The sequence below is a fragment of the Mytilus trossulus genome, unplaced genomic scaffold, assembly GCF_036588685.1.
Source record: "Mytilus trossulus isolate FHL-02 unplaced genomic scaffold, PNRI_Mtr1.1.1.hap1 h1tg000211l__unscaffolded, whole genome shotgun sequence".
In the NCBI taxonomy this organism is placed as follows: Eukaryota; Metazoa; Mollusca; class Bivalvia; order Mytilida; family Mytilidae; genus Mytilus; species Mytilus trossulus.
Genome location: NW_026963311.1, coordinates 792973 through 817383, shown reverse-complemented (window position 1 = coordinate 817383; position 24411 = coordinate 792973). Strand labels below are relative to the sequence as shown.

General features: G+C 32.9%; 1 protein-coding gene across 1 annotated transcript; it reads left to right on the top strand.

Moving 5' to 3' along the window:
- Positions 1-2556: 2556 nt before the first annotated feature.
- Positions 2557-15579, top strand: LOC134701068 (stress response protein NhaX-like). Its single transcript, XM_063562214.1, has 5 exons — positions 2557-3107; positions 11214-11294; positions 11775-11807; positions 12501-12607; positions 13890-15579. Exons 1-5 carry the CDS (start codon positions 3002-3004, stop codon positions 14133-14135), a joined length of 573 nt encoding a protein of 190 aa, XP_063418284.1. The 5' UTR covers positions 2557-3001; the 3' UTR covers positions 14136-15579.
- The last annotated feature ends 8832 nt before the right edge of the window (positions 15580-24411 follow it).

The following is a 24411-nucleotide window of genomic DNA, read 5'->3' as shown; positions in this document are numbered from 1 at the left end:
ACGAGAATATAGTGATGGACGACATTGCACAATTAGAGAAGAAACGAGCAATTAGTAATATACTCTTGAAGCTTAATTTAGTGCGTAGTTTCCACATGTGTGCAACACATGTGACACTAAACGTTTTAAGTTATGTAAATATGATGAACTGCTTTGAAGTGATGCATACATACACATATCACTGTTATCCTCAATATCAGAGAGGAGTTTTATATAAATTAAAGGTCTACGTATAGACTACTAGTACATTGAATTAAATAAAGAATAGAAACGGGAATACATCAAACAGACAATACCTGACCAAAGAGTAAAAAGTCATGAATGGACCTTCAACACAACAAGAATATACGGTACTCAGAGGCGTGCTTTAATTTGCCTCTAAACAATTATGTATACTGGACCCAAGTTTTAATTATTGGAAGAGCGGTTGTAGCATATACAATCCTCTTACTAACGACAAGGTAAAAATATTATTAAAGACAGTAATTGTTTGCTTTAACTACGCCTAATTTGTATTGCAAATATCTTTTTTTTTTAGATGAATTCTTTGATTTGCAAATTTCATAAAAAAAAGATATCAGGAGTTTATTAGACTACAATACATGAGACGAACCACCATCACTCGAATCCCAAAATTCATATTTTATTTTTACAATGAAATCTTTAATAAAAAAAGAAGATGAAAAAATAACACTCCAAGCCGAATAATTGAAAACTAAAAAACCGAAGTAGAGGAAGAGCTATGTGACTTAAATTACCTTAAAATAAAAGCCAAATTTATCAAAGGTCAATATTTTCTAGGGGATAGAAACCGAAGCTTTTTGTATTTAATAAGTACATATAAATTTATAAACGGATAATTGCATAACATATTTGCGACTGAACATTAAACGATACATCATTAAAGCATGACAACTAACCCTCATAGAGGTTTATGAATAGATTTTAATGCATGCCTTTTGTGAATAGATTCTAATTCATGCCGTCAATAGAGTCTAATGCAAGCTTTCAAATTTCTGAAATGTGCTGTAGCCGATCCAATAATTGAAGAATACAGTATTGTACAATGTTTCAAGACATTTATTGAATGTAATTGAAATGATTTTATCATGTCCATTAATGATTATATACGGAGTAAACAAACAGTTAACTGGCGTTCTGCATTATGAAACATTTTGAGAAAAACAAACTTATCGTTGTAATTATATACATTATTCATAATTGTTTGTGATGTTACCTAAAACATCATGCAATTAAAAAAAGGCTTCCACAATGTCCTGCTTATGTGTTTTAAAAAGAAACATTAACTTCATGAATTCACATCTGTATCATGTGGGTCAATGGATAAGGGTGAACAAGGTTGATGTGAAGGCAACTAGACGTAACAAAATGCTATGCGATTTGGTCGGGTTGTTGTCTCTTTGACACATTCCCCATTTCTATTCTCATTTTTACATAACTATAATAGCATGCAGGTTAAACTTTATATACAAACAATAAAAAGCAATACCATGTCTTAAGTTTGAGCACTAACTGGCAGAAAGCTCATCAAATACTGTACCTGCGAATATGAAATGAATTGAAAGACTTTGCAGATTTTTATGAGGACCGTTGGCTGTTTTTCCAAATAGGAATCCTTCAAATGTAGTTTTATTTTCCGGGCCCTTGGCTTTGTCAGATGGGGTAGATTTTGTTTGTCTTTCATGCATTGTTATCAAGGTTTTTATGGTACGATTGAAGTTAAGACACATAAGCAATTGAATATTTACAAAGATGCACAAATTTCCCTTATAATTGTTGTCTTGTCCGGAGTATTTTGGATAACAGGTATCATTTCTGCAAATTTCGAGTTGAAGTGATTAGATTTATTTATTTACAATACTTTGTTGGCTGCAAGAGTTTGTTGTTGATGTTGCGAATATAAACACAAGTTGTGTTCATAGTCCCTAGTCCGGAATCAAAAGAAACGAAATATAGGTACTAAAACATAATTTGTCTGTTGTTGTTGAAATTATTTTATCTGCAAATGTGATAAAAGAATCAGAAAAGTTATTGAATAGAACTGACAAATACTTATTGTTGTAACACGTTAATAAAAGTCAAATGTCGAGTATCGGAACCACAGGCACTTGTTCTATCCATGGAAAGGTCGACTATCCATAAAAAATGCAACTATATTACAAATGGATTGTCGACCTTCACATAAATAGATACAAGTGCCTGTGGTCGTAATGTCATACAACAGAGAAGATCAGAGAAAAATGTTATCTGTCGATAAGTTATATAATCCGAAGACGGTAAAATGAAAATAATCTAATGTTTTGACCTCACCGAACAGTCTAGCATCGATGTAATGCTAATTAAAGGTTCTTTTGTGGCTTTCCTTTCTACGACATTAGATTGATGGCTTGAAATTATTTTTTTATAAGTCAAGATGTAGCAAGATGGAGTGCTATTATAAAACACTAAATGCAAAAATGTAATTATGAGTTGCTTTTTTATTATTCGTTTCGAGTGATGCGCAAACGAACAATTACCGTTTTCTTGTATTATCAAGACAGAATGTTTACTTGTTCAGCTGTCTGTGCTTAAAACAAATCTCCTACAAGTGGTTCACATGGCTATTTAAACGAGAGAAGTGGTTTAATAGCCTGTTATCAATAACACGAGTTCAAACATATTATTTGATTAACTCAAAACCAAAATTCAATTGTAATGTTTTTTATATAGATTTTGCGTCGTTTTTATAATTCTGTTAGTCGTCCTGAAAAAAGTTGGAAGCGACTATTATACAACATGTGATAAACATCTATTGTTAATAATATATCATTTGATGTTTGGTAAGCTATTGGTGTAATTGTTTGATCGCTGACTCCAATTACATTGACTGATCGACATTTATTATTTTACTTAATTGTCGATGATACATGACTTATTAGTGGTTTGCTTGATAAAAATTGTCTAGTTAGAACTGCATCTGCGTCCATTTTAGACGTCATTCATGGCCGAGCACAATGCTGTAAAATCTACTGTAGCTAAAGAATCGGGAGGGAAAACAGTTGTAATAGCTTTTGATGGAAGTGATTATGCGAAACATGCGATGAAATGTGAGTACTAATTATACATTACAATAAATATAATTTGTTTACAATGTTTGATTATGGAACGCCGTAACTGCCTTATGGTACTTCATTCTTTATCAAGATGAGCTTTTTCTTTATTATGATGAGCTTTTTCTCTATTATGATGAGCTTTTTCTTTATTATTATGAGCTTTTTCATTATTATGATGAGCTTTTTCATTATTATGATGAGCTTTTTCTCTATTATGATGAGCTTTTTCTCTATTATGATGAGCTTTTTCTTTATTATGATGAGCTTTTTCTCTATTATGATGAGCTTTTTCTTTATTATTATGAGCTTTTTCTTTATTATGATGAGCTTTTTCTCTATTATGATCAGGTTTTTCATTATGATAGTTTTTCTCTATTATGATGAGCTGTTATAAGGGAATCATGGGAAATTAAGAGATCAAACTAAGAGAAATTGACAGAATCAGAAACGTTGTAAGTTCTTGTGAATGTTGGCTTGCTCTGTGTGCGGGAAATGGTTGATAAAGAAAAAAATAACACCAAATATTGTCAGCACGCTTTCAAACATTAACTGGAATATCTAGGAGTTACCATTCTAGCGCATATGATGACACTGCTCCTCACGTCTGCCACCAGCTATGCTTCTTACGACTATGCATAAGTTATGGATTTCGATACCACAAATACTTAAAACCTTTGCCTAATTCTTCCATATATAGATATAAAGATTAGGTTTTAAAGTTAGGTTGTACCTTAACACCTATTTCAAATGGGATACATGTAGCACATACTTCTTTTTTTACAGAAATGTTGTTAATCGCAAGGAAATTTTCAAACGATCCTGGTAAACTTATTAATCATTTAGATAAACTCATTCTAAAAGGTTACCAATTCAGCACTGTAATTAGATCTTTGAATATTGTTTTATTGATACTGATATTGATTTTGTTATCAGTCAAATTTAAAGCAAACTAAATACTAGCTTTATGAGGGTGGTAAAGGGTTATTTTCTTTTACATACATATACACATTCATCGATCTGCAATATGTCGAATCCTGTATCCTAGCAAAGCACAAGGTCAGGTTTTTTCCGACTTTTTATTTACGTCTTTGCACTAAATCCATTGGATGTTTGATGTGTACTGATTGATTATTTAGTCTTAAATGCATGACTTTATTTATTCGTTTTTTCTTCTTTTTGTTGTTAGGTACAAGAATCCGACCATGTCCGCTTGTATATTTGTACTATTTGTATTTTTAACCATCTGATGAGTTCAGCCTTTTCGTCTGCTTTTTTATAGTTCGTTCTTATGCTGTACCCGTGAGTGTTCCATGTAAGGGGAGGTTTGGAATCCCGCTAAAATGTTTAACAGCGCCACATTCTGTATGTATGTGTCTGTCCCAAATCAGGAGCCAGTAATTCAGTTGTCGTTAACTTTGTTTATGTGTTACATATTTGTTTTTTTTTCTTTTCATTTTTTTGTACATAAATTAGGCCGTTAGTTTTCTCGTCTGAGTTGTTTTACATTGTCATTTCGGGGCCTTTTATAGCGGACTATGCGGTATTAGATTTGCTTATTGTTGAAGACCGTAAGGTGACCTATACTTTTTAATTTTATGTATCATTTGGTCTCTTGTGGACAGTTGTCCAATTGGTAATCATACAACATGATGATGAATATAACCGTTAAAGACAAGACTAAAACTTGGGGGGGGGGGGGGAATAGGCCAAGAAATAGATAATGATCATTTATAACATTATTATTGTGCGCCAAAAAATACTGAAATAGGGATTGTGCAGAAAAGATTTCGACACCATTCACAAAGTCATCAATGCCGAAGTTGGTACCTGTCCTATTGAAATCTGCTTTCATTATTCGTTTGTCATTAATTGAAATGTTCATGGGCTCATCAATTGGCCTGTCATCGTCCTTAAGGTTAGCCGCATCAATGTTTCACTCTAATCCATAATAAACTAAATATCGTTCACTGAGTTGTGTACCAACAGGATTCTGTATTTGACCGGCGATCCAAATATTGACAGGAGATGCTTTGTTGTTCTCAGTCTATGGCTTGCTCAGGCTTGAGTTCAAATATCAAGTCTTCTTTTAATTTCGTCCCTGAAAATGTAGTGCAGGGCTATCAGATGCAGTTCATTAAGTGGATCGGGAATTCCCTGGTCTCCTTAAGGATAGAATAAGTTGTAGAAATAGCAGAAAACACCTTCGTTAACGTCCCTCTACAATCTCTCTAGTCTCGGATTTAGAGAGGGACCCGCCCCCTTTTTCTTAGAAACATTTGGTTGATTATATAGATAATCACTGAGGCATGACCGGAGCTGGTCCCCTCTTAGGCAGTCAGTGGGACCCACTTTAAATATGAAAATTTCTGGATTCACCACTGCTGACAGGACCTATACAAAAACAATATTGTTTTACAGACTCTCATAATTCTTCAAAGAATGGTACTTGTATTTTATATTTGTGTATATTGTCTGTTTTATATTGTGCATATACTCTGTATGTACTGTATATTTATGTAGTACAAGTAGTGAGACTTTAATAAATTATTGAATCTGAATCTGAATCTACTCCAGAGAGGAAGCTACTCAGTACGTGTTGTCACAACAATGTAGAAATATAATAAGCCTACTGAACCCATCAACTCCACCCAGTATAATTAATCTCCATCTTATTAATTTATGGTTAGTGTCTATGTGTCATAAGTAATTCGGTGCCGTAATGTTGTATACACGTCTGTACAGTCGAACGGTCTTTATCGTTTGGGTACAGTTCAAACGAATGGGGGGGGGGGGGGGTCCCCTGGATCCGCCTATGAGAAAAATCTCTTTTCTGTAGTTCAACATGAGCCATCCGTCAATATATTGTTCTCTCTGAGAGTTCTAAGAGATTTCCAATGTCCGATATCTTTAAGTCACAATCCAACAACGATTCTTTTAAATTTTTGTCGACATGGTATTTTAATGGCCATCCAAACTATCAGTTTTCACAGGTTTCATGTTTAAATACTTGATGTAACCATCGCAGTGTCATCATATGCGCTAGAATGGTAACTCATAGATATTCCAGTTCATGTAGTGAAAGCATGCTGACAAAATTTGGTGTTAATTTTTTCTTTATCACACATTTCCCGCACACAGAGCAAGCCAACATTCCGAAGAACTTTCAACATTTTTGTTTCTGCCATTTTTGGGGGAGTTTGATCTTAAATCTCTAAATTTCCCATGATTCTCTTAATTTCCCATGATTCCCTTATAATAGCTCATCATAATAGAGAAAAACTATCATAATGAAAAACCTCAGCATAATAGAGAAAAAGCTCATCATAATAAAGAAAAAGCTCATAATAATAAAGAAAAAGCTCATCATAATAGAGAAAAAGCTCATCATAATAAAGAAAAAGCTCATCATAATAAAGAAAAAGCTCTTCATAATAAAGAAAAAGCTTATCATAATAAAGAAAAAGCTCATCATAATAATGAAAAAGCTCATCATAATAAAGAAAAAGCTCATCATAATAAAGAAAAAGCTCATCATAATAGAGAAAAAGCTCATCATAATAGAGAAAAACCTCATCATGATAAAGAATGAAGTACCATAAGGCAGTTACGGCGTTCCATATTTGATCATTGATCTAATAATTGAAAGGTCGTACAATTCTAAAGGACCATAATTTTTTGAAGCTATTACTTGTTTCGAAGTCTACGATAAAGTTATACTTGTTTTGTTTTTAAATAGTCTCTAGTCAGTGTTTATGTATACGAGACCAAGTGAAAAATAAAATAACAAAAATACGGAACTTCAAGGGAAATTCAATACAGTAAAGGCCCTTAAAAAATGGCAAAATCAAAAGCGCAAACACATCTGACGAGTGGAGAACGACTGTCATATTCCTGACTTGACTTTCTTTGTATGAATAACATGGTAATGTAGAGTTCTCAGGTGCAAATACAGGATTTGATGTAAAAAAGGGGGGGGGGGGGGGGCTCATGAGAATTTGGAGTAAGAGCATCACAAATCTTAATCCGCGTATGAATTGTTTACAGATCCTGTTTACAATATGTATTTTAAAAGAAATGCTGATAAATCTTCAGTATACAAGTCATGTATCTTGAACTATCAGTAATTAATCGACAATGTGTTATTTTGTTTTAGTGAATTACCTAGTACTATATTGTGTAGTTGTTTACAAAATTAGTGTTTAACATCATATATCAGTAACACTCGAGCTATCAGAAATTAATCCATAATATCTTTTTTTTGTGAATTATTATAACGAGTTGTTTACACGACAAGTGTTTTACATTGAATGATATGATATACCAATTAGGTTTTAAATTAGTTTATTAAGATAATGTTTACGATTTACATTTTCGGTGATTTACATTTTATGTGAATTTTTTGCCAAAATGTACTGCTTTCAACACCAATATTAAGGGAGTGTGAATAAAATATTAGTTGAAAACAAAATACAACCAAAATGTACTTCAGCCGACCCAGTAACTCCTAAAATAACTGCATTCAGTTCGATGCTACATGTAGCATTATTATATGAAAACGTCTAGTTCCATTTTGGTGTTTAGACACACCAGTTGAATGTTCATGCAAAACATAACCGTCTTTATGGAATCGGCGTTGTGGTGTTGAACAGTTCGATTTCAAATTTAAATGCTTTTAAATATCAATACTGGCTATTATTCTTTAGAAGCCTTATCTTATATCAAATATCTAGTAATTAAAAAACAACAACATTAAAAAATCAAATCAAGTTGAACCACGATTGATTTTTCTCATTTCAATAACATGTCGATATGTATATGTGTGGGAAACTGCACCATCTGATGTAAGGTCCTCTTTTTATAAGCATGTACGACTTCAACTTTTTATTAAAGACATATCATGTAAAACTTTTATAAAATGCAAAATATTTGGAGTATTAAAATGCAAATAGATAGTTTGTGTAGTATGAGTCTGTTTTTTATAACCTTGATTTAAAAAAAAAAAAAAACACAAGTATGAATTACATTTTGTAAATATCTAAATTTTGGAAGACTTTCAGAGGGAAATGTTTTGCAAGCATATATTGACGTATGGACTCCTATCGAATATAAATCAAACTTATATTTAATGTTCATTTCGTAAAAGTTCTTGGAGATACTAAAATTGGGATCGATATATATTTATAGGCGGTTTCAGTGCATGTATATTTGGGGTCTATGTTAGTTTACACTTGGGAACAATTTATAAGGGATTCTTTCGTCATTACATTATCTTAAATTATAGTTTGTTTGAGAACAGGTTACTATTACATGTAATAAATTGTTGTGGCTAGACTAATAAAATAAGGAGCGATGTTTCCCCAAACAGAACGTTTAGACTATTTCGGTCTGCAAAGGTTAAGAAAAGAATTACGCTATTTGTAATGTCATAATTCAACTTAAGCAGGTTTGTGATGACGTAACAGTTGGTTTTAACCGCACGAAATTGTGTGTCTCTACCAGGCTATTCGTCGTTCTTCGGTATTTGTCGATTTGTGTACGTCTTTTTTTTCGGGGGATTTATAAGTTGGTGGTAGGTGTGGTCTGTTAAGCTGACTTATATTTTTGATACTTCCTGTTATCTTTTTTTTTTGTATTATAAAGTAATCATAAACTTGTTATTTTTCTATGTTTTGTTTAAAAAGGTTACATTCATTTTTCAAAGTATAAATTAATTATAAGGAGTGTTTAATTTAGAAAAATAATACTTCTTTAAAAAATATATATGCAGTTCCTTGAGATATTTAGGCAAAACTGTGATTTCTCATTTATTATCTGAAATTCTCATACATGGAAAATTAAAATGAACAAAACAAAAACATACTTTTCCTTCGGAATTCAAAGGTGTAAATATCTAACCAAACCAAACTCATGAACACACTCATGATCATTATTTATGCTTCGGTATTGATATATGTATCATACATTTTTTTTTTTTTTTTTTATTTAGATTAGACCGTTGGGTTTCCCGTTTGAATGGTTTTACACTAGTAATTTTGGGGTCCTTTAAAGCTCTTTGTTCGGTGTGAGCCAATGCTCCGTGTTGAAGGTCGTACATTGACCTATAATGATTTACTTTTATAAATTGTTATTTGGATGGAGAGTTGTCTCATTGACACTCTCACCACATCTTCCTATATCTATTAGTATATATAATTCTTTTAAAAGAAACATAATTTTCTGAAATTCGAATACAAAGATCGAGGAATTTAGAGAAAAAAGTATTTTAGTTAACTAGAAACAAGCTAGCTACAAAATCTTTTTTTTTTAGAAATTTATAAACAGGTAGTAAACTGGAAACTTGCTCGTTACAAAACCTGGATTAATTCACTATTTTCTACATAGTTATTCGTTTGACGTGTTTGAGCTTTCAATTTTGCCATTTAAAAATAAAATAAAAAGAAAATTTCCGTTTTAGATTTTCCTTGGAAATCGGTATTTTTGTTGTTTTTACTTCTTCATAATAAGCATAATTATGAAAAGTAGGTTCTGCTAACGTTGCCTTTATTGGATCGAATCATTTTAATACATCGAATTCTGGGATCCCGTCAAATGCATTTTTGAATGATCGTACGGAATAAGAATATCAAAATCTAATTCTGAATTTCGAAAACAAAAATCGAAAAAAAAATGTAAGTTTGCAAAGTTTACATACATTTACACAAACTACTTGTATTCACTCGCTAAAACTGCAGTATATTTTGACGTCCATACTTCTTTTTTACATATGCTGCAGTTGTTTCTAACTTCAACCTTGTTTAAATTAGATTCACGTTTTCTGTTGTTGTAATTACTGATTATGTAAACTTGACATATTACTCGGAATAATGTTTCAGATGACCGAATTGTATGTAAAATGATCCTCCTATCTATCACTGAAGCTTCTGTCTTTATTATTATTATTTTCAAATAAAGATGCTGAACTGTCAACAAAATATCGTAGCACTCAAGAGTATCTTTTTTGTAGCAATCAATTTCTCGGGTAATCACATTCAATTTGTTTATCAACAACATGTGCTTACAATATTAGTAAGGTCAAATGAGTGATTAAACGATGTATTCTGTTTAGCGTTAAGCAAACGATAACAACAGACACACAGAGTTTTGAAAAATGCAATGCAAGCGAGAATATTCCAAACATAAGATTTTAGAGGAAATTTGCCATAAAAAAAGATGTGTTGTTTGTACTTTTTTAAATTTTTGCTAGTGTGCTTTGTCCGTGAAATTTTTGTGTTTCTTTGAGACATGTACAATGTACTATATGACGTGGCTATGTTCTTTAACATCCCACCATTATGTTAGTGTTCTATTATAATTTTTGCATACTTTGAACGACAAAATGTTTTTTTCTCTACCTGTGTGACGTTTACAGTTTGACGTCAACCGCGCGATTCTACACTAGAGTTGATGTTAATCTAGCCATTCGGTAACCATGGTAACAGGACTTAAAACATTTCAATCCTTTATTGGTTGATTTTAACATAGTAAATAATCATATACAAAAATATGTAAGCAATGAACGTGATTATTAAATTTGATATATGCTTTTTTGTGCTTCTTTGTTAAATATTTATTTGTTTTGTTCTGATTGCGATTGTGACACGATGATGACTGCTGTATCCTTATTTTGACAATTCTACCTATTATGTCTGTTTTGTTAACGCATCGTTGTTGATATAATGGAATTTGATGCGGCTGTCATACAAGTGAGATGTTTAGCGCTATGAAACTACATGTAGATTCAATCCACCATTTTCTACATAAGAAAATGCATGTATTAAGTCAGGAATATGACAATTGTTTTCCATTCGTTTGATATTTTTTATCTTTTGATTTTGCCATTTGATTAGAGATTTTCCGTGTTGAATTTTCTTCGGAGTTCAGTATTTTTGTGATTTTACTTTTTGAGACAACACACGAAAAGAAAGTATTTTGAGTATCCGATTTAGCATCACGACCATAATTTTGAGTAACTGTATGTTACCTCTGTTTCATAAAAGTCTTTATACATACATGTACATGTTTATAGGCTAACTTACTTATTATATTTGTATATTATTTAAGATTTTGCAGAAACCATCTACCTGCCAACAGATAATGTAGTTGTTGTGTATTGTGTTGAACTTGGAGATGTCATTACAACAGGTAGAGATTATGTGATTCAGGAATCAGCCACTTATCTATCATTGATTTACTGGGAAAAAAGGGGGGGGGTAAATAAAATGTTTGACAATACATTTTGTTAAAAAAGGAAGGACAAACTGTTTACTTAATGATTGAAAAATAAGGGTGTTCCCGTTAGTTTTTATAATATAAAACAGATTTGTTTGTTTTTTAATCAAGTAAAAATAACACTGTTTGAACGACGACAAAATCTACTAGATATATCTATAAAAACGGCTAACCAAGTTAAGTTATATAATATCTTTTATTTGTCAAGTCTTTATTCAAGTACATACATGAAGTATTAAAATAGTCTTTCTTGGAGGAGGAGTCGTGACTTCATATATCATCATATCATGTGTATAAGTCCCGTTGCATTGGTTGAACTATTCTAATTTTGGATATTTATTGGCCGGCCCGGCAGTATGTTTTCAGAGTTTTATAAGTATATTTTTTTTGTAGAAAGAACAATATATGGCTTAAGTCAAGCGGGAGGTAAGACTCTCTATTGTATAATTAAATGATCTACAACTGTGTTTAAGATAGAAGAAAAACTATCGGATCTTGATGGTTCGAATATGGAAGCCCTTGAGTATTAATAAAAAAATAAAAATACCACTCGTGCGCACAAAGTACGAACAGATGCCCTGAAGTTCGACGCAAACATAAACATCCAACTCGTAAGCACAAGGTACCCGAATTTTTCATAAACATTATCCACCATATCTTTCAATGATGATAAAGATTATTACAAAATAAAAAGCAAATGTGTTGAATCAGATGTTTTTCAGTGTTTTGCGACCTTGGGTGATGTGATTTTCATATGGCATATTGCTTGTACTGTATCGTTTTTTACTACGATGTTTCTTTTAGGTGCTTCAATAAAAAAAAATCCATCATTTATCTAATTATCATAAGATACCATGTTAATACTAGTCTAGGCGTATAAATAATTTATACATAAGAAAAACGGTTTTAAAAAGCCTGCCGCAATTCAAGGAACATGATGTACTTATAATCTCAAAGTGTTTTATATTAAATATTGAATGCATGTCTTTAAGTGCACTATACTTTAATGGCGTCTTTTATTTCGATGGATTAACTAGTGATTGATGGAATACAATAAATCCGAGGCAGCTTGATTCTCTACATTTAGTATATAAGATTGTTCATTAATTTTATTTGCAGCACATATCTCCATCGATCATGGAGAACTCAAGGATCTAATCCAGAGGGAAATAGGAAGAATTAAGAATAAGCTGGTAGAGTTTGCTGCTTATATGAAAGAAATTAAGGTACCAAATCTATCCAATTATGTACGTGTATCTGTCGATTTACCATTGTATAATCATTCATAAACACAAATTGTCTGACATACATCCGTATGTAAAGGATGATTTAACGACTTTAAAAATCTATTAGGTCTTGAAGTATGTTCCTAGCAGTTATATACTAATTTATTATTATATTTGAGTAATAAAGAAGCACTAATATGAACTAGGCAATTACCATCATACATTCTGTAATGTTTGTTTACATACAGATGTATATTTATGATGTGGATAGTATCTGTATATCTTGGGTAAATAACGACTTACTGTTGAAGACATTAGTGAGGTTCTGGATGGATGTCCTTTTTTTCTTTTCTTTTTGAGACTATTTTCCTTTTTTCTTTGTTGATTATTACCTATTTCCCTCTATTCCTGATTTGTTTACCCTTTATTCTATTCGTTTTGCTCATTATTCTTTATTCTGTAAAGTAGCTCCATCCAGATCTTTATAAGGCCTTACCATTTTTGAGTAATATGACTATCTTTTATTTAGACAAATTGTAGCACCTTTAAAGTACATTATATTATGTTTATCATTAAGTAAGGCTATCAGAGTTTTCTATTTATATATTTTTCCCTAATCCAGATATTGCTGCTTATCATTTAGAGGCAGTTTACCATGGTACATGTATTTATGTAAATTCAAAATGATCTTTTTCTTTTTGTTTCGTTCTGTCAAAAGATTATTGTTTATTCATTTTTTTAAGTACATACAGTAAACTGACAACACCGAGGCAAAGATACCTAAAGACCAAAAGACAGTATACAAAACACAATATAACAAAACTAAAGACTGAAAAACACAAACACCACCAAAAACCGGGGGTGATCTCTGGTGCTCTGGAAGATAAGCAGATCCTGTTCCACATGTGGCACCTGTGGTAACATTATTTCTCTGTAGTGTCGGCCTTTGTCTTGTACCTTAGTTATCAAATGATTACATTTAGAGAACAATCCATTGTATAGCATTTTAAATTTATTCAACAAAAAATGTTCTAATCAGCTAAAGAAAAAGCATATAGTCTGAGAGTTCGAATACAATAACAATAGACAGTTTTTTCAATCTCTGAGAAAAATATATTGTTTCAGAATGCAAACGAAGTGTTTGGAAACTTTTATTTTGTACTGAACTTAGTCTAATGATTTTCCGTTGTAAAACTTTTTTTTAGTAAGAAAGGTGGATTAAACAACAAAGTTAAATGTTTATCACATGACTTTTTTCTTGTTTATACTTTTTTTCTTTCAGCTGAACGGCACAGTAAAGAGTACCCATGCAAGTTCTCCTGGACTTGGAGTTATACATGTGGCAAATGAATTGAACGCTGATCTTATTGTAACCGGAAGTAGAGGTTATGGTAGATTCAGAAGGACATTGCTAGGGAGCGTCAGTGATTACATATTACATCATTCGTCTGTGCCTGTCATGGTGGTCACATATCCGAAAGATCACCATCACCACCATCACCATCATCACCATAAACATAAAGAATAATTTTGATGCGAGAGAAATAAGGCGACACAAGCGATATACAGACAAATGTTATCTCTTCACCGGTACTGAAATGGTTTGAAGGATTTCATTGTATATTTTTAAATTATGCAATTATACACAAATTCAGATGTACATCTTTCAGTTTGATCTGAAACAACTATGGCTCTTGGATATAGGTGGTATTGGTGTTGATTCCCTTAAAAGTTTTATGTGTTTGGGTTCCGAACTTTTCTTCTCGAAGAACGCGGTGAAGGTTATCTTAGAAACATTAGTGTCAACACTTTATTTTAGAAACATTTGTACATGTATCAACACTTTAGTCGATATCTTGCGTTTATTTCCAAATGTGACTACTAATGATCTTCTAGCACAATTAAGATGTAAAGTAATGACAAATGCGTATGGTGCGATGACATATTATTTAATTGCATGTTTCAAGCCAAAAGCTGAAAATTGTTGATATGGACGTACATACATTAAATGACGTGTTCTCTAAAACCAATTGTTTTACATGAAAGCGTTGACAAAGTTACCGGAATAGAGATACAAAGATACTTTAAATACTACTTTTATATTATTGTCTATAAGCGTGGTCGAAAAATTCTAGCTTTAACTGTTACTCACCATCGACAGACTTTAATTATACAACCAATAACCAGATGTCTTATATCCAAGTGCGATTAATCTGACAATTAATAGAAACAATTAATGTCAACTTAAGATTATATTATGTTCTTCATAAAGAAAATGAAAGCCAATGCTGAATACTAGTATATATTTTCATTAGGACTATATCAAATCGTCAATATTTCTGAGTGAATTACTTGGTAGTGTAATTTCATCTTTTTTCTGTCCTTTTTTTAAAATTTATTTAATAACTAGACCTCTCTTCCAATCATGTTGAATTAAAGAGCCCCAATGAAATGAAGGTTCTGGTTCGGTTATTATAATAAATATTTGATACCGGGCTCTACGTGCACGACATATGTTTTGCTTGGGGAGTTGCAATCTAATATTTAACCAGTCATATCGGTAAACTTGTCGAATAAAAGGAGATGGTGTGTAATCGTCAATGAGACAACAACCCAACAACAATACTTTAATTTAACAACAATTAAGAAAAGTGAGCTCAAATAGGCAAACACCTCTTGACAATGGAGAGCTAGCGGTAAGATCAGATAGATCTCTGCTTAATATGTTTGTTTATTTTTGTTGAATTTTTAATTACTTCTTTGTACGAAGCATTTACGAATTACTGCGTAAAAACATTAATACAACGAATGAAAAAAAAAAAAAATTAGATAATCATATTAGTTATATCCGGGAAAAAAAAGATAGATTGATTTTTAGCCTGCTTAACATATAATGGCAAATATTTCATGCAGATTCAAGGCGAGAATAATTATTATCAATTAATGTTAAAAGTAGGTAGACCGGGATAAAGATCGAGAAATTTCATACCCAACTAGCAGATGGCAGTTAGGTCCGCTGCTGTATGCCCTGAGGTAATCGGTGCCCTCAGGTAATCGTGGCAATAGTGCCCATATGCCGCATTATTATGCGTAGTAATAACATGATCTAAAAATAGAATAAACTAAAAATACATCATTGTACTTTCTATTTCGACTGACAGTATATGTGCGAAAAATAGGAGAAAACAGGAACACATACAATTTTTTCAATTAGTTACGACAAATAATTCACGAAAAAATCCAAATATTTGGTTTATTTGTGATCATTGCAACGTGAACAGATATTTATTTAGTGAAACGTAAATGACTTAAAATAATTAAAAAGAAAACACTTTTTGAATGGCTTTTAAACTTTTATAATAATAGTTGTCAAAAACTGGGTTCATAGAGATTTATGTAAATAAATGTATATACAATTATTTAAACTAACTATTAAAGAATAAAAGTTATCCACACATGCCTAAGACAGCAAACATTTGATTTTCGGGGGGGGGGGGGGGTCTATGGATTTTTTTCCTTCGGCGAAAGACAATATTTTTTTGAGACAGGTCGAAAACATTTTTTTCTTCCATTTCAATTTTAGGATTACATATAGTGGCAGAACAATTAGTAACAAACTTAAAAAAAAAAAAAAAACCCATAGCCCCCCCCCCCCCTTAAAATGAAATGATTGCTGCCTAAGTTTCGTGAATGTCCTATTGAAACTTTGACTACATTGTGTTTGGTAATATATGACACTTACATATGGACAGATTACGCATATATTGATTTTGGTTACTTCTTTTAAAGTAACATAAGTAGAAAATGATAACATTTAATAGATAGGTTATTAAAATCAGTCTATCTTGTTCGACTGCATGAGAGGCAGTGGCGGATCCATTCATTGTAAAAAAAAAAAAGGGGGGGAGTCCCCAATCCAGGACACAAGGAGGGTGTTCCAACTGTATGTTCCCATTCAAATGCATTGATCTCCAAAAAAAAAGGGTTCCTATCCTTAGAACACCCCTGGACCCGCCACTGTCCATTGTTCAACTACTAAATTGTCTGTTTTACTTACTAGTACACTTGGTAAAATTAAAAACCTGATAATAAATTGTTCAAATAAGGCCTTTGAAGTAACATAAGTAGAAAATGATAACATTTAATAGATAGGTTATTGAAAATCAGTCCATCTTGTCCGACTACATGAGGGGCAGTGGCGGATCCATCCATTTAAAAAAGGGGGGTTCCCAATCCAGGACACAAGGAGGGGGTTCCAACTATATGTTTCCATTCAAATGCATTGATCTCCAAAAAAAGGGTTCCTATACCCAGAACACCCCTGGACCCACCACTGTCCATTGTTCAACTACTAAATTGTCTGTTTTACTTACTAGTACACTTGGTAAAATAAAAAAACCTGATAATAAATTGTTCAAATAAGGCCTTTGAAAATAGTGGAATTATTTCTTTTGGAGTGTCAAAAACTCGTTGGAAGTACTTGATAAATTGCATGCATATATTGGTGATTTTAAATCTGTTCAAAGTTTAGATTTTTCTACCCTATATACCACTTTGCCTCATATTCTTATTAAGAAAAAATTCACATCCCTAATTAACTGGGCATTTAAAAAGTCGGAATGCGAGTACACATGTTCAAACTCTTTGCGATCATTTTTTAGTAGCAATAAACAAAAGAACTATGTCAATTGGACATACTTTGATACTATTTATGCGCTTGAATTTTTATTTGATAACATTTTTGTTCGCTTTAGAGATTCCGTATATTGTCAAGTTATTGGAATTCCAATGGGAACTAACTGTGAACCAATTATTGCGGACCTGTTTTTGTATTGTTATGAGTTACAATTTATGACTTAAATTAGCAAAGACCCTTAAAAACAATATTTGATACAAAAATTTAACAATACTTTCAGATATTTGGATGATATATTGGCTCTCAATAATAACGACTTCCGTATGTATACTAAAGAAATTTATCCTGTAGAACTTACTTTAATTAAAGCTAATGATAACAATGACCACTGCCCTTTCCTCGATCTTGATATCTATTTCATAAACGGGAAGATTAAGACAAAAATTGTTGATAAGAGAGATGTTTTTTTTCATTTCCTATTGTTAATTATCCATTTGTAGATGGTGACGTTCCCTTGTCATCATCTTATGGTGTTTATATATCGCAACTTGTACGATTCTCTCGTGTATGTAATAACGTATTAGAATTTAGCGAGAGAAATTTATGTATTACTAAAAAATTATTACACCAGGGTTTTTCGATATCACAAACTGGTCAAAAAATTTACTAAATTTTATCATCAGTATAAGGAAATAATTGGTAAATATAACTCAACATGCAGACATCTCATACGTTCAGGTATTTCACATCCAATTTTTTATGGAAGTATTTTATATAAAGAACAAAAATGTCAGTATTCTCCTCAGAAACTAACGAAACCTTTAACTAGACTTATTAAAAAGGGATATAGTTACGATACTGTTGTCAGGTCATTAAAGATTGCATATTTTGGCTTTAATATTGATTCACTGATAGAGACTTTGAATCGGAACTAAACACATCTATTTCTAAAAAACAGTTGTTGGCATGACACGGGTTATGTTCTTCTCATATATTTTATGATAGTATGATACTAAACCACTAACGGGAGGGATTGTGCCTGATAGTCATATGATGAACACATAATCTTTCAATCAGATTAATTGAGGTCTGGAGCTGGCATGTAAGTTAACTGCTAGTAGTCTGTTGTTATTTATGTACTATTGTCATTTTATCTATTTTCTTTTGTTACATCTTTTGACATCGGACTCGGACTTCTCTTGAACTGAATTTTAATGTGCGTATTGTTATTCTTTTACTTTTCTACATTGGCTAGATGTATAGGGGGAGGGTTGAGATCTCATAAACATGTTTAACCCCGCCGCAATTTTGCGCATGTCCCAAGTCAGGAGCCTCTGGCCTTTTTTAGGCTTGTATGGTTTTAAATTTTAGTTTCTTGTGTATAGTTCGGAGTTTAGTATGACGTCCATTATCACTGAACTATTATGCATATTTTTAGGAAACCTACAGCTGCGGGAATTCTCGCTACATTGGAGACCCTTTGGTTGCCTTCGGCTGTTGTCTGCTCTATGGTCGGGTGGTTGTCGCTTTGACATATTCACCATTTTCTTTCTCAATTTTAATAACTATGTTTCTGATCTAATTTTGTATTCTATAAACGGAATCTATATATTTACACTACAAATATACAACTCTCAGTTTATGGCTACACGTGCTGATCTTGTCTATATTCATGCATAATATTCATTAGCTATGTATGAGTATTAAAATCGTATCATACGCGATGATGACCAGCCAGTACAAACTGTAAGGATTTGATTCACCAGTATTAAAAAAGAGAAACATTGCAGTACGAACAGTAATCTACTTTTTTTTCATTTGACATTACTTTGAAAGTAACGTAGTTACAAGCACAGGTTATAAAGTATATAACTGCTTTTTTAAAATGTAAATTGTCTTAATCAATCTTATTTGAGAGATGTTGGATATTTTCAAGGAAAAACCTCACATCTCCAGTGGACTTTTGTACATGGTCAGATAACCTTAGGTCATCTCTAAATAACGGTGTATTTCCTGTATCTCAGATCATATCTATGATTGCTCACATGGTGAGGTTACCTCAGGTCACCTCTGTATGATTGAACATTGTGAGGTTACCTAATATTACCTCTGTATTGCTGTACATGGTCAGGTTACTCTGTATTACTGCACATACTCGTATTACCACACTTTGTATAAACTTTACAAAACACTATTTTTTTTAGTTTTCCTCAGGGCACTTCTGCATTTCTATACATGGCCAAATGTACATGTTAACTAATGTCATTTCTTAACTACTGTAAATAAATATGTAACCTCAGAATACCTCTGTATGTTAGAATAAGAATATGGTGAGGTTACCTAAGGTCACAACTTCATGGTCATTGTACCAGCTGAATGTTACCACAGTTAACATTTGCAAAACGCTAATTTTCTATAAACCTCAGGTTACCACAATTGAATGTTCATAACTCCCTTCGTCAGCTTAGTCAGTCCAGATTACATCTATTTTCTTTTTTTTCACGGACAGGCTACCTCAGGTCATCTGTAAATTACTGTACATGACCAGGTTACCTCAGGTCATCTGTAAATTACTGTACATGACAAGGTTACCTCAGGTCATATGTAAATTACTATACATGACCAGGTTACCTCAGGGAACCACTGTACTACTGTGCATGGTAAGGTTACCTCAGGGAACCATGGTACTACTGTGCATGATCGGGTTACTTCAAGGAACCATTTTTCTACTGTGCATGGTCTGGTTACCTCAGGGATCCATTGTACTACTGTGCATGGTCATGTTACCGAGGGAACCATTGCACTACTGTGCATGGTCAGGTTACCTCAGGTTACCTCAGGGAACCACTGTACTACTGTGTATGGTCAGGTTACCTTAGGGAACCATTGTACTACTGTGCATTGTCATGTTACCTCAGGGAACATTTGTACTACTGTGCATGGTCAGGTTTCCCCAGGGAACCATTGTACTATTGACATGGTCAGGTTACTTCAGGGAACCATTGTACTACTGCGCATTGCCAGGTTACCTCAGGGAACCATTGTACTTCTGTGCATTGTCATGTCTCCTCAGGGAACCACTCTACTACTGTGCATGGTCAGGTTACCTCAGGGAACCATTCTACTACTGTGCACGGTAAGGTACCTCAGGGAATCATTGTACTACTCTGCATTGTCAGGTTTCCTCAGGAAACCATTGTTCTACTGTGCATGGTTATTTAACCTCAGGGAAATTTTGTACTACTGTGCATTGTCATGTAACCTCAGGGAATCATTGTACTACTGTGCATGGTCAGAATACCTCAGGGAACCATTGTACTACTGTGCATGATCAGGTTACTTCAGGGAACAGTTGTACTACTGTGCATGGTAAGTAATTATGGAATCATTGCACTACCGTGCATGGTCAGGTTACTTCAGAGAACCTGACTACTGTGCATGATTAGGTTACTTCAGGGAACCATTGTACTACTGTATATGGTCATGTTACCTCAGGGAACCACAGTACTTCTGTGCATGGTCAGGTTACCTCAGGGAATCATTGTACTACTGTGCATAGTCATGTTACCTCAGGTGACCATTGTACTACTGTACATGGTCAGGTTTCCCAAGGGAATCATTGTACTTATGTACATGGTCAGGTTACTGCAGGGAACCATTGTACTTCTGTGCATTGCCAGGTTACCTCAGGGAACCATTGTACTACTGTGCATGGTAAGTTTATCTAATGGAACCATTGTACTACTGTGCATGGTCAGGTTACCCCAGGGAACCATTGTACTACTGTGCATTGTCAGGTTTCCTCAGGGAACCATTGCACTAATGTACATTGTCATGTTACCTCAGGGAACCACTGTACTACTGTGCATGGCCAGGTTACCTCAGGGAACCATTGTAATACTGTGCATTGTCATGTTACCTCAGGGAACCATTGTACTACTGTGCATGGTCAGGTTTCGCCAGGGAACCATTGTACTACTGTACATGGTCAGATTACTTCAGGGAACCATTGTACTTCTGTGCATGGTCAAGTTTCCTCAGGGAACCATTGTACTTCTGTGCATGGTCAGGTTACCTCAGGGAACAATTGCACTACTGTGCCTGGTCAGATTACTTCAGGAAACATTGTACTACTGTGCATGGTTGGTTTCCTCAGGGAACCATTGTACTTATGTGCATGATCAGGTTACCTCAGGGAACCACTGTACAACTGTGCATGGTCAGGTTACCTCAGGGAACCATTCTACTCTTGTGCAAGGTCAGGTTACCTCAGTGAACAAATCTTGCATCTTTTGGGGATATCATTCCAGGAAAGTAAAAATAGCAAACAGAAAGTAGAAAAAAAATGAGTTGACTTCAGGATTGCGTAACGTTTTATTCTTCGTGGCAAGACCCCCTTTTTTTAATTAAATCACAATTTCACTTTGGTACATCCATGATATGAACATGAATTTTTTTCTAAGATCAGCTGTTTTGCATGTAAGCCTATGGAGCAGTCAATAACAAGACTGCAACCTTATGTTATTTTGATTTGAATCGATTATATTTGTTGTTATTTTTGGGGTTTCCTGAAAGAATACTTCGTAGATACTTTGCTGGTATATGCATTTATGCTGTAATTACACAATGTCTGAATTTAAAATGTATGACTTCATAGATTTGTACTGTTTATGAGATTATATGTAAATATTACACGAGTTCACTTGAGTTAAATGGGTTGTATTTGGTGTTATAATTGGGGTTACCTGAGGTAACCCTGTCATGAATGAATACTTCGTAGATACTTTGCTAGTCTTTACATTAATTGTAATAAACCAACTTATTCATTTTGAATGTAGGACTTCATTGAAGTTATATTTTTTATGGGATATATATATAAAGGTGATCTCAAATAACTTCAGTTAAGTGGGTTATATTTGCAATTATATTTGGGGTTACCTCAGGTACCCCTGTTATGAAAGAATGCTTATTAGATAGTTTGCTAGTGTAAACATTTATGTTGTAATCAAACAATTTCTTTATTTTACATGTAGGACTTCACAGATGTAAATTGCTTACGCGATATTTAGAAAATGCAATATGTCTTTACTCGATTTAAATGGATTATACTTGTAGCTATTTTAGAATACTTAATGGATACTTTGTTAGTATATGTATTTATGGTGTTCATTTTCAATGTAGGAATTCATTGAAGTTATATTGTTTATGTGATGTAAATGTAAAGGTGATCTGAATTAACTTGAGTTAAATTGGTTGTAATTGCTGTTATTACTTGGGTAACCTCAGGTAATCCTGTAATGAAAAACATATTAGTAGATACTATGCTAGTGTATACATTTGAATTTAAAAATTTAGGACTTCATAGATTTGTATTTTTTATTTGATGTTATTGTTATGGTTACCCGAAGTTATCCTGTCATGTAAGAATACTTTGTAGATAGTTTTCCAGAATATACATTTGAGTTGTAATAAACGATTTACTTTTTTATAAGTTTGAACTTCATAGATGTGTATTGTTAATATGATATTTAGGAAAGGCAACTTAAGTTAACTTTATTTGAATTGATTATATTTACTATTATTTTTGGGGTTACCTGAGGTAACCTTGTTATGAAAGAATACTTCGTAGATACTTTGCTGGTATATGCATTGATTTTGTAATTACACAATTTCTTAATTTAAAATGTAGGACTTCATAGATTTGTATTGTTTATGCGATGTATAGATATATGTTACCTGAGTAAACTTGAGTTAAAAGGGTTGTATTTGTTGTTATTATTAGGTTACCTGAGGTAACCCTGTCTCTCAGGTAACCCTGTAATGAATGAATTCTTCGTAGATACTTTGCTATTGTTTACATTAATTGTAATAAACAAACTTCTTTATTTCAAATGTAGGACTTCACGAAAGTTGTATTGTTTATGTGATGCACATGTAAAGGTGATCTCAGTTTACTTCAGTTAAGTTAAGTGGGTTATATTAGTAATTATGTCTGGGGTTACCTCAGGTACCCATGTTATAAAGAATGCTTATTAGATGGTTTGCTAGTGAAAACATTTATGTTGTAATCAAACAATATCTTTATTTTACATGTAGGCCTCATAGATGTGTATTGTTTATGTGATATATCGGAAAAGCGACTTTAGTTAACTTGATATCAATGGATAATACTTGTTGCTATTTTATGGGTTACCTGAGGTAACCCTGTCATAACAAAATACTTAGTAGATACTTTGCTAGTATATGCATTTATGCTGTAATAAACCACTTTCTTCTTTTGTTATGTAGGAATTCATTGAAATTATATTGTTTGTGTGATGTATATGTAAAGGTGATCTGAATTAACTTGAGTTAAATAGGTTGTATTTGCTGTTATTGTTTGGGTTACCGCAGGTTACCCTGTTATGAAAGAATTTCTAGTACATACGTTGCTAGTGTATACATTTATATTTTAATTACACAATTTCTTAATTTAGAGTGTAGGACTTCATAGATTTGTATTGTTTATGGTATGGTATATATATAAAGTTACCTTAGTTGACTTGAGTTTAATGGTTGTATTTGTTGTTATAATTGGGGTTACCTCAGGTAACCTTGTCATGAATGAATACTTCAGATCATTAATTGAACTGTTATAAAAAAAAAAGAAGGTTATAATTTTACCAGCCATCACCACCCTACACGTACATAAGAAATGAATGATCGGTGAATACAAATAATAAAATCATTTGGGAAGTTTGTTGACATCTTTGGTATTTGGTCACATTAAAATTTGGTATTAAGATCTATCTAAATAAGAACTATATTTTCGTGCGTATTTAATCAATGGCGCATTACTGCGATTACCTCAGGGCACCAATTACCTCAGGGCACCGATTACCTCAGGGCATACAGCAGCGGACCTAACTGCCACCTGCACCCAACTATAGCAGTCATCACGTGACTTTTGTGACGTCACGCATCACCCGTACCAAGCCCAAGTAAAATGTATAGAAATGCATAGGGGCTTTCTGGAATCGATGAAATACATTACTTTAAGTTCATTATACTAAAAGTGTGGGTCTATATGGTAATTCCTCATATGTTTAGAAATATAAATATTCCTTTTGGAAAAGATTAAATTTTGATCTTCTCCCTTCCAAATGCTTTTGAAAATGTGTCTTGTTGC

Bases quoted from the DNA above. Each gene is read 5' to 3' on its own strand.
- LOC134701068 (XM_063562214.1), top strand. From the start codon at position 3,002: ATGGCCGAGCACAATGCTGTAAAATCTACTGTAGCTAAAGAATCGGGA. The intron at 3,108-11,213 runs GTGAGTACTAAT...ATATTATTTAAG, and splicing joins TGCGAAACATGCGATGAAAT to ATTTTGCAGAAACCATCTAC. The intron at 12,608-13,889 runs GTACCAAATCTA...TTTTTCTTTCAG, and splicing joins CTTATATGAAAGAAATTAAG to CTGAACGGCACAGTAAAGAG.